This window comes from Hyperolius riggenbachi, chromosome 2, assembly GCF_040937935.1.
Source record: "Hyperolius riggenbachi isolate aHypRig1 chromosome 2, aHypRig1.pri, whole genome shotgun sequence".
Taxonomy (NCBI): Eukaryota; Metazoa; Chordata; class Amphibia; order Anura; family Hyperoliidae; genus Hyperolius; species Hyperolius riggenbachi.
This window is the reverse complement of record NC_090647.1, coordinates 536,826,345-536,838,467: the sequence shown is the minus strand read 5'-3', so window position 1 is coordinate 536,838,467 and position 12,123 is coordinate 536,826,345. Positions and strand designations below refer to the sequence as shown.

Below are 12,123 nucleotides of genomic sequence, written 5' to 3'. Positions count from 1 at the left end.
AGTTCAATTACTGCGTGGAACTTAAGCAGGACTGAACAACATTTGTGGGTTTCAGATCGCCCATGAGGGCTCTCACCACCTCCTGTGGGTTATAACTTGCTACCACCTCTCAACTCCGCCTGGCTTTTCCCTGCCAAAGCAGTTTTCCTTGGGTCCCTGCGGCGTGAGGCGTACGCCATGCGTGCATCAGCCGCTCGCTGGCTTGCTGGAACTGACGTTCCAGTGGCGTCACCTCTTTGGTCACATCATTACTAGTATCGCCCGTCCACCGGGCTTCCTCAGATGGTCAGGTGTGCGGCGCTATCTTGCACTTGTATAAAATCCTCTTCAGGCTTCATTGCTATGCATGTCCCTCCTCCAACTTTCACACGGATTGGCTCCACTCATTTTAAATACATTGCTTAGTCCTTGACATTTCATTTCACAATTTTATCCATTTTTATTTTGAAAGCATTCAAGAGGAGGCGATCTTGATAAGAAACTAAGTCAGATTAAATCCAGTTGGATATTTAGGTTACTGTGATTCCAAGTGGTTTAAACACAGATCTCCAACTTGCCCCATTCTTGTCTATAAGATCGATTTATGCTGAAATCTATTTATGTATTTGGGTAAAACTCTAAACAATGGTATAAATGTTGCGGATGATGGTGATAAGTTGGACCGGGATAAACTGACAATATGAGTACATATTGCTATGTGATTATTCCAATTGACTTCACAAAAAAATGTATCGCCCCGGAGTGTGTGGGGCAGTGTAAGCAAAGGCTAACTCACCTAGTCTGCCACCTCCCTTCTGATGTGCTCTATGTGCTACATGTCACTCTCCATCTTCTGACACTTCTGCCTTTACAGCAGGACTTCCGGGTTTAGAAGGTGGAAGTGCCAGAAGATGAAGAGTGGTGTGGAGCGCTTTAGAAGGGGGGTGGCAACCTAGGTGAGTTAACTCCTGCTAACACAGCCTGTACCCCAGTGCATTCCGGGATGATATCACCCATCCTTAGTAATGAGTGATTGTAACGATCTGCTAGTGTATGAGGGCACTAGCAGACAAACAAACAATGGTATAATACAAACAGTGACAGTAGGAGGTGATACTGTCACTGGTACAGATAACGAAAGGTCAACCAGCAGAGTCGTTAACAGATCTGACAGATAAGGTACAAAATCGTAAGGCAAATCAAAGTGTTTATTCAGGCAGAGGTCGGCAACAGATCAGATAGGCAAAGGTAGAGAATAGTTAGGCAAGAGAGTAGTGAGTAATCAGGCTGAGGTCGGCAACAGATCAAATAGGCAAAGGTACAGAATCGTTAGGCAGAAGAGTAGTAAGAGGCAAGGCAGAGGTCAATAATACAATCACAATAATATGTTATTCCTGAGCTAAGTGTGAATCCCCGGGGTCCTGCCGGTTCAAGCACACACGGATCTGACTAAGGTCTGAAGCCTCCACTGCGAAGTGTTAGCTACGACAGACAATGTGAGACTGTCAGCACAGGGCTTAAGAAGCCTTAGACGGCAGGGAAGCCACGCCCCCAACCGCTCCGCAATCAGGAGTTGGAGATGCAGCCCTGTGTGTCAGCTGACACGCTTCCTAAGGCCATAAGAGGTGCGACGCGCACAGCGTGTGCGTCTACCCTCTATCTGCCGCTGAGATGAGCTGCCGACGTCATCGCCGACAGCGTGCCCAGATGACCCGGAAGTCACGGCTGAGCTATTGATCGCCACGGCGGGGGTAAGCTCCGCACGCCTGACAGTGAGTTTTTCAATGTTAGGGATGGTAAATTTCTGCTATATATTTTTTTCCCTGTAGCGGAGATCACAGAGTAATATGTGAATGCTCTGATGTGACAGATTTGTAGGACTTTCGATTGGCAAGTCATGGTCACATTGATCCCATCTCACTTCTGCTTCTTTTGCATAATAAAAAGTGACACAGGATCAATAGGATCCTGACCAGCTAATCAAAAGGTTCCTGCAATGTGATCACATCATCAGTCTATCACATTTCTCTCCTTTAGGGGAAACATTGGGGAAAATGCTGGCTGACATATAGAGTAGTATAAATAAGTGTGAGAAGGTCCCGGCCGGAAAGATGTGGATGAGCACAAGCAGATCTCTCACTGCCTATTCATCTCAGTGGGACATCTGCCATTGTAGGGCTACATTTACAATCATGTATAAGCTTTGATTATGTATACGCTTTGGCATATAGGAAATCTCAGCAGATGATATTAATGTGTTTTTTCTTACTCTTCCAAGGCCCAAGTGGAATCCAGACTACCAGGACACCACTGACTGTGGACAGCTTCAACTCCCATCAATTTCTTCGAGAGGGAGCATTTGGCAAGGTGAGTGATTGGACAGATTTTCCTAGGGGTGGGGTCAGACCAGAAATGGCTTTAGATTGCCAGACTTTATTGGGCTCAGTGGAACTAGATATAGACAGGGAGCAAACCGTGGCCTGCAGCATTGTTGGATTATGACGGTCCATCTTAATACTTATCTATCAATTACTAAGTCTTCTCTTCTATCTCCTCTAGGTTTACCTTGCTTCCCATCGAGCCAGTAACCAACAGCTGGCCATCAAAATGGTCAACAAAAGACCATTCATTAAGAGTAATGACCCTGAGGACATTTTCATGAATCGTCAAGTCTTGAAGACACTTAGGAAGGGTCCCTTTATCACCCAGCTCTTTGGTACATTCCAGTCAGAAGTAAGTCTTATTCCATTCCACTATTGGGTCTCTCATCTTATCCTATACCCATGTAACCCTTCTATTCCCCAAGAGCTCATAGAGATAAATGTAGATAGACAGCACTCTGTGAAACAGATGCTTATCCAGCATAAATACCCGGCTGGCACTTACTTGTCCTGAGGTGGGACAGCTCTGAAAACGGTCTCCTTAGGTGTAGTATGAGACCCCTTTACCCTGATGCTGCAATGGTATAACCAAGTCCGGATTTATAGTTTTCCACCACTAGGGGGAAAACTATAAATATATATAGGGGGAGTTTTGTATTTACTATGCAGTTTGAGAGGTTAGCCTAATCCTAATTCACAATATAAAGGACTAGTCCAAACTGCTCCCTCCTCCATACTGCTTCACTATTTACAATGTTGTAGGTTAGCAGCACTACTTGTCTGTGTCCTCTCGAGTATTTTTTAACATATTAATTAAAAGTTATGTTTTAGCCTTCATCGTATTCCTCGCATGCAAGGTTATTCAGTTTATTTCAAATTCAGGTGTGTGTTATTCAGTGTTCTGCATACAACTTCCAGTGTAGAGGTAGCAAAGCTATATGCGGTGTCATTGCCCTGGAACTTAATATACAGCTTCCGTGGGAGTTTTATCACACAGTATTTATGCCTCATGACAGAGTCCCTTAGAGGAAATCACCACTGCTCCATTCCTTTGTGTGCTTGTGCTGCCTTTGTTATATCCCCTCAGAAAGAGGGAATAACTACCGTAAATAATGTGCATAACCTGTCTTCTGTTCTGCCATTTTTCCACATGATTACCTCTACTTTGTTATGGAGTACAGTGGAGGAAATAATTATTTGACCCCTCACTGATTTTGTAAGTTTGTCCAATGACAAAGAAATGAAAAGTCTCAGAACAGTATCATTTCAATGGTAGGTTTATTTTAACAGTGGCAGATAGCACATCAAAAGGAAAATCGAAAAAATAACCTTAAATAAAAGATAGCAACTGATTTGCATTTCATTGAGTGAAATACGTTTTTGAACCCCTACCAACCATTAAGAGTTCTGGCTCCCACGGAGTGGTTAGACACTTCTACTCAATTAGTCACCCTCATTAAGGACACCTGTCTTAACTAGTCACCTGTATAAAAGACACCTGTCCACAGAATCAATCAATCAAGCAGACTCCAAACTCTCCAACATGGGAAAGACCAAAGAGCTGTCCAAGGATGTCAGAGACAAAATTGTAGACCTGCACAAGGCTGGAATGGGCTACAAAACCATTAGCAAGAAGCTGGGAGAGAAGGTGACAACTGTTGGTGCGATTGTTCGAAAATGGAAGGAGCACAAAATGACCATCAATCGACCTCGCTCTGGGGCTCCACGCAAGATCTCACCTCGTGGGGTGTCAATGGTTCTGAGAAAGGTGAAAAAGCATCCTACAACTACACGGGAGGAGTTAGTGAATGACCTCAAATTAGCAGGGACCACAGTCACCAAGAAAACCATTGGAAACACATTACACCGCAATGAATTAAAATCCTGCAGGGCTCGCAAGGTCCCCCTGCTCAAGAAGGCACATGTGCAGACCCGTCTGAAGCTTGCCAATGAACACCTGAATGATTCTGTGAGTGACTGGGAGAAGGTGCTGTGGTCTGATGAGACCAAAATAGAGCTCTTTGGCATTAACTCAACTCGCTGTGTTTGGAGGAAGAAAAATGCTGCCTATGACCCCTAAAACACCGTCCCCACCGTCAAGCATGGGGGTGGAAACATTTTGCTTTGGGGGTGTTTTTCTGCTAAGGGCACATGACAACTTAATCGCATTAACGGGAAAATGGACGGAGCCATGTATCGTGAAATCCTGAACGACAACCTCCTTCCCTCTGCCAGGAAACTGAAAATGGGTCGTGGATGGGTGTTCCAGCACGACAATGACCCAAAACATACAGCAAAGGCAACAAAGGAGTGGCTCAAGAAGAAGCACATTAAGGTCATGGAGTGGCCTAGTCAGTCTCCGGACCTTAATCCAATAGAAAACCTATGGAGGGAGCTCAAGCTCAGAGTTGCACAGAGACAGCCTCAAAACCTTAGGGATTTAGAGATGATCTGCAAAGAGGAGTGGACCAACATTCCTCCTAAAATGTGTGCACACTTGGTCATCAATTACAAGAAATGTTTGACCTCTGTGCTTGCAAACAAGGGTTTTTCCACTAAGTATTAAGTCTTTTATTGTTAGAGGGTTCAAAAACTTATTTCACTCAATGAAATGCAATTCAGTTGCTATCTTTTATTTAAGGTTATTTTTTCGATTTTCCTTTTGATGTGCTAACTGCCACTGTTAAAATAAACCTACCATTGAAATGATACTGCTCTGAGACTTTTCATTTCTTTGTCATTGGACAAACTTACAAAATCAGTGAGGGGTCAAATAATTATTTCCTCCAATGTACCTGAGCGGGGAAAACCTGATGAGTGTCCTACAATTTGCTCAACAGCCCTTTCGCATTAGAACACTGAGGTAAAATTACTCTGCTGTTTTATAAAGCTAACAACTGCCCCTCTGGGAGATTAATAAAAGCCCCTGTAACTTGGGGGTCCCACCTCCCCATCCCCAATATGCAGAGCAACGCAGGGAGTAAAGTATGTTACCTGTTCCTGTGCCGCTCAGCTCCCCTCCTCACAGCAGCTGTCATTATGCTGCATACCTGTCACATGACATGTAAGAGGAGGAGCCAGTAGCCAAGCAGAGGTATGCAGCACAGAGCCCAGCCACTGTGGAGAGGATATCAGATCAACATGGCGCTGCAAGCAGGTAGATTACACTTCTTCCTGCGCTGCTCTGCATACTGGACGGGGGTTATCTGCTAGTCACTGTGTTACAACTATTTCATATTGTAAATTACCCTCATTAGAACAGGCTGTGGTAAAATGCTTCATTTACATGTCATGTCACTGCCGGGAAGTAATTTTACACGCACTGAAATTGGTATTAGATCTTTTAGAATGAGTCATGGATACATCTTTCTGTTTTATTTGTGTTTAAAACATGTAATGCTAATAATTATATTATTTCTCTTCCAATAGAATTCTTGCAGCACAGATGGTCGTCGTCCGGGAGTACATCCACTCCAAGGGCATCATCCCCCGAGACATCAAGCTGGAAAATGTCCTCTTGGATGGAGTCGGAAATATAAGGATTGCAGACTTCGGTGTTGCAGCACAACACCTCAGCAGCAATAGCTCTTTAGGTCTTTCTCATTTGTCAGTGAGGGGCAGTGAGACATTCCAGCTTCCACCAACATCAGCCATCTACTCACCTGGACACCACCAGCTAATAATAATAGTACTTACAAAGTTATAATAAAAAAACGAAAACAAAATTTTTGTCTTTATGTATTAATATTCTGAGATTGTAAATTACTGTATGTAAAATAAAATTTAGCAATGACAAAACAAAGGGCAGCATTCCTCAATGAGGAGTATTAGACACACTTGTGGTCCTAAACCTCTTTGTACAAAGAGGAAAGACGTAGCAATGTTCATAGAAAGGACCCAGCACTATGGCCTCAATTCACTAAGCTTTATCAAACACTTTATCAAACGTTTGATAAATTACCTCATGGGTAAAATCTAGTTTTGATTTCACTAAAGTGTTATAGATTTATTGAACGTTTTATCAATAAAACATTTGATAAATATATAACACCTTAGTGAATTCAAAATTAGATTTTACCCATGAGGTAAATTATTAAACGTTTGATAAAGCTTAGTGAATTGAGGCCTATGTTGAAATCAATAAACAACTTTTATTTCAAATGTACATAGTTGTAGACAGACTAAAAGGCTCTGAGCCCAAGCAGGCTTGAGCAAGAGTGAACTTCTCAAAATGTTGTCTTCATGCTAAAGCCTTTGCCTATTTACTAGTGTTGGTGTTTTGATTCAGGTCATACTCAACCTGAATTTGTTTTTTCACAAGTGCACCTAGCCAGCCTGAAAACACCTGATTTGACTGTAGAAATTACCACCCCATACATGCTGAAATCACCATATTTTCCCATTGGACTGTTAAACAACAACAACTAAACATTTGTAAAGCCCTTCTCTCCCGTAGGACCCAAAGCACATAAGCTGTCTCAGATCAGTGCATAGTGGCGTGTACAGGGGAAAATGTTATGTGATCAAAAATGCCAGACTAAACAGGTGGCTTTTCAGTTTTTAGCTTTATTAGCAGTTGGAAACAGCTATTATTTCCCACAATGCAACAAGGCTCCCACAGTATGATGTCAGAACCATGGTCCTGACATAACACTGTGGGAGGGGTTTTACCACAATATCAGCCATACAGACCCCCCTGATTCCTTTGATAAAAGGAAAAGATTTCTCATGGGAAAGGGGGTATCTGCTACTGATTGGTATAAAGTTCAATTCTTGGTTACGGTTTCTCTTTAATTCCATTGGATAGACAATTGCAAAAGAACAAAAAAGTATTTTAGACATTCTGAACAATGTTTAAATAGTGAGACTTTATACCTACAAACATGGGTTTTACTGCTAATGCAACTACTGTAATCACAGGTGGGGAGATTAGGCCTGACCACACCTGGGCTAAAAAGTCGCTCACAGTAGACAGGAAAAAAAGGATGAGGTATACGCTTCCAACAAGGGTGGATTTCAGATGCAGTATAAACAGTATAACAGAGGTGCAAAATATAGAGTAAAAATGTTTCAAAAGGAAAGTAGTGGTGGACTTACCTGTCACAGTAGACTCATACAAGTCAATTAAATCATCAAAAATTCACTTGGTTCACTTCATTCATAAAGTTGGAGCTGTGGATGTTATTTTTTTTGCTCATTAAAGCAGTATAAAACCCTGACATAATATTCAATAACCCCCCCCCCCCCTCCTGAAAGGAAGTTAAGTATAGGTCCCTTTAGTATAGGTGAGCTAGGTATGTGTGCTTCAGTATGGTAGTTAAGTATCTATGCTTTAGTATGGTAGATAGGTATAGGTCCCTTCAGGATAGGTTAGCTAGGTGTATGTGCCTTCAGAAAAGGTTAGCTAGGTGTATGTGCCTTCAGGAAAGGTTAGCTAGGTGTATGTGCCTTCAGGATAGGTTAGCTAGGTGTATGTGCCTTCAGGATAGGTTAGCTAGGTGTATGTGCCTTCAGGGAAGGTTAGCTAGGTGTATGTGCCTTCAGGATAGGTTAGCTAGGTGTATGTGCCTTCAGGATAGGTTAGCTAGGTGTATGTGCCTTCAGGGAAGGTTAGCTAGGTGTATGTGCCTTCAGGATAGGTTAGCTAGGTAAAGGAATCCCCCGCCCCGACCCACCACTAGCATCATAATTTAAAATTGCCCACCTCAGCAGCAAAGCCTTTGGCCTGCATTCTCCTCTTCTCACAATACGGAGGAGCATTGGTTAGCAGACACGTGGGACCTGGGGGAGGCGTAGCCACACGGTCTGCACTCTGCAGCATCATAGAAGAGGGAGAGGAGATGCTCACAATTGGCTCCTCTCCCCTTCAGCCACGCCTCTCTGCTTCAGCTGCGCCTCTCGCCTTCAGCCGTGGGCTGGGTAGGACTTTATGACAGCCATGGCAGCTATATTTGACAAGACGCGATCTACCAAATAGGCGGTCGCCATCTACTAGTAGATCGCGATCGACCTATTGGGCACCCCGTTCTAGGTTCTTCAAAGTAGCCACCTTTTACTTTGATTACTGCTTTGCACACTCTTGGCATTCTCTTGATGAGCTTCAAGAGGTAGTCACCTGAAATGGTTTTCAGTTTATAGGTGTGCCCTGTCAGGTTTAATAAGTGGGATTTCTTGCCTAATAAATGGGGTTGGAACCATCAGTTGCATTGTGGAGAAGTCAGGTGGATACACAGCTGATAGTCCTACTGAATAGACTGTTAGAATTTGTATTATGGCAAGAAAAAAGCAGCTAAGTAAAGAAAAATGAGTGTCCATCATTACTTTAAGAAATGAAGGTCAGTCAGTCCGAAAAATTGGGAAAACTTTGAAAGTGTCCCCAAGTGATTTGCTGGTGACACTGTTGGGGATTTATTCAAAATTGAAGGCATACTGAACCAGCATGGCTACCACAGCATCTTGCAGCGGCATGCTATTTCCACCCAGTTTGTGTTTAGTTGGACCATCATTTATTTTTCAACAGGACAATGACCCCAAACACACCTCCAGGCTGTGTAACGGCTATTTGACCTTGAAGGAGAGTGATGGGGTGCTGCGCCAGATGACCTGGCCTCCACAGTCACCAGACCTGAACCCAATCGAGATGGTTTAAGTTGAGCTGGACCGCAGAGTGAAGGCAAAAGGGCCAACAAGTGCCAAGCATCTCCGGGAACTCCTTCAAGACTGTTGGAAGACCATTTCAGGTGACTATCTCTTGAAGCTCATCAAGAGAATGCCAAGAGTGTGCAAAGCAGTAATCAAAGCAAAAGGTGAAGAACCTAGAATATGACATATTTTATACTATACTTCCGCATGTGTTAATTCGTAGTTTAAATGCCTTCAGTGTTCATAGTCATGAAAATAAAGAAAACTCTTTGAATGGGAAGGTGTGTCCAAACTTCTGGTCTGTACTGTGTGTGTATGTATGTATATATATATATATATATATATATATATATATATATATATATATATATATATATTATTTTTTTAAATAGTCCATTGATCATTACACAATTCGCTTTTTCTCTTGTGTTTTCTTCTGGGTGATATTTTCACATATTGCAACAAAATGCCTTTAAAAAAAATGTTTTTGATAGTACTTCTTTTTAATAAATTTTAATAAATTTTGGGTACTTTTTCAATTGTAAAATGCTTAAAGTTATTTTAAAGAGAATATGAAAATGATCTCCGAGGAGATATTTCAGGAGCAAAAGTGAATTGCATATGGCCCATTGTTGGTAGGGTGTGAGGTAAGTTAACTGGTGTAAATGGCATGTTTTTCTTATAAAACGATATTCATTTTTAAGGCGAGTTCACTTTTGTAATGTTAGTGTTGATATTTTTTTTTATTAATGTAATTTAGATTTATGTCTCTCTTTTTAAAGAAAATGCATTGTGTTTAATGAGTTGCTAGATAATTATTTTCCTAAAACAAAGAAGATATGGTTAGAGATCAGCAAAGATTTTTAGAAGAAATGGCACTTCCCTAACTGCGGGAGGCGCCATCAATGGGAATCTTGTTAGGATAAACCCATCAGCAAACACTGGAATTTACTATTTTAATTATAAGGGATTTTTTAGTATCATGTTAATAGTAGTTGTTAAAGTGGACCCAAACCAAATTTTTTTTTAATTCAAAATATTTAGTTGCACCACTCTGACACATACAAAGATAAACACACCGTCAAGCTTATGAGCATTTCAGTGCATGTATTTCACCCTTTTCTTTTCATAACTAGGGTTATACAGGTGGCAGCCATTAGCAATTCCTCCTTTGCCGGACACCATCTACTCCACCAGTTTGCTGGATTCTGTCCCGGCAATATGAAAGGAAGGGAGGGGTTCCTTCAATAAATGTAGAATATTTTATATTTGTCATCATGCAGCTGAAAAAAGGCTGCCATTTCTGAAATCTTGTATTTTTAATTTGGGTCCACTTTAATGCCAGTTATGATTTTATCATTTACAAAATCAGGTATAATGAAGCGCTCCCCAGGCCTATCTAATATGTATCTTACTCAAACCAGAGAGGCTTGCTGCAATATATAAAATGCCACATGAAACATTCAATAAAATTATATAAATAAAATATTGCGCTGTCTTTACATAAAGAGTCTCTCCTATGGTCATTCAAAAATGAGTAAATGGTTCGAAAACCAGATGTAGCCTTCAAACACAGGCTCTTCAGCGAATTCCACCTAAAAAAACCCCACATAAAACACTTCATCGCGTAGCCTGTTATATTACAGTATAAGACAGAAACATCCGACCACAAAAAGAGAAGGTCCAGTGTGGACATAGCAGAGGCCACCTCAAGCTCCGTGCTCCACCACCCTAAGGGACCGCTCCCCCACCTTCCGTGGTAGCTTCCCTGACCCACAGACAGTACCACACGCTAGATATACAAGTATGTATCTGCCTGCCAATTTAGAGGGGCATCCTGCTAGCAGAGATGGGGTTGTTAATACCATAGCTACTGTTAACACCAGTCTTAATGTTAATTGTAATCCTACATAAGTCTGGTCACAGGACCCAGTACATTAGGATAGGCCTATTTTAAGGACCGGTGTGGCTGATAGTATTTATAAGAAAGCAATTTGCTGTGAAGTATCCCCTCTCAGTTTCCATTTACCTAATTCCATTAAGGAAAACATTTGGCGAAATGAATACGCTTTTACCTATGATGGCAGGTGTCGGGCACTGCCATGGGAACATCGGTGTCATGCACATATGCCAACTTCTTTTTGCCATGGTGGGAGGAGCAGTATGTGTATGGCCCCAGTGTTCCCCATGGGAGTTGCCTCAGGAGATAATCCCAGATTCGTCGATGACGTCCTGGTGTTTTGGAGCGGGACAGAAGATGCATTTAAAGAATTCTTTGATTGGAAAAAACAATATGCAATTCACTTATGAGTTCAGTAAACACGAGGTATCATATCTGGACCTCAATTTAAGCATTCAAGATGGAGAATTAATATCTAAAGGGTATAAAAAAAACATTACAGGCAATTCCCTCCTACACCGACAGTTACCATCCAAAGCATACCTTTAAATCAATACCGTACAGCCAGTTTCTGAGGTTAAGACGAAATAATATGAAATATGAGGATTTTGTAGAACAAGTTCAAGATTTGATGAAAAATAACTGGAAGAAGCTCTAGAGAGAGCAGGACAAGTCAATAGAAAATACCTGATACAGAGAAATAAAAAAATACGGACCTGCAAATAAGGGAGAAGAAAGATTGACATTTGGTTTTGAATATACCATGCATAATGAGGTCAAAAAAAGCACAATAAAAAATTGGAAAACTATCAAAAGGGATCCCATCTTGGGAGAGATTTATTAAAAAAAAAATCTTGTCACCTTCAAAAGAGCATGCACCATAGGTAACAAAATCACAACCAGCGGTTTTAGATCCCCTAGAAATAACAATTGGTTAGAGCAAAACTAAAGGGAAATTACAAATGTGGACGTTGCTCGGTATGCCCCCTAATGGAACAAGTTTAAAAGTAGGCCCAGTTAAAAATAGACTCAAAATTTTAATAACACGTCAAACTAGTTTTGTGGTGTATATTATCTGGTGTCCATGCCGTCGGTTTTACATTGGCATGACCACCAGAAAATTAAAAAAGAATTCAAGGCCATGTTAGGTCCATATCTTTAGGGAAAAGCTGCCCACGCTTTATAGAGCACGTGAGATCGCAACATGACAGTAAACCAAAC

At 41.5% G+C, this 12,123-nt stretch overlaps 1 protein-coding gene across 1 annotated transcript; it reads left to right on the top strand.

Moving 5' to 3' along the window:
• The first annotated feature begins 2,076 nt into the window (after nt 1–2,076).
• On the top strand, nt 2,077–6,032 carry LOC137545069 (protein kinase C theta type-like). The gene is made up of 4 exons (XM_068266175.1): nt 2,077–2,151; nt 2,258–2,346; nt 2,539–2,712; nt 5,790–6,032. Exons 1-4 carry the CDS (start codon nt 2,091–2,093, stop codon nt 5,943–5,945), a joined length of 480 nt encoding a protein of 159 aa, XP_068122276.1. The 5' UTR covers nt 2,077–2,090; the 3' UTR covers nt 5,946–6,032.
• Nucleotides 6,033–12,123: the final 6,091 nt, after the last annotated feature.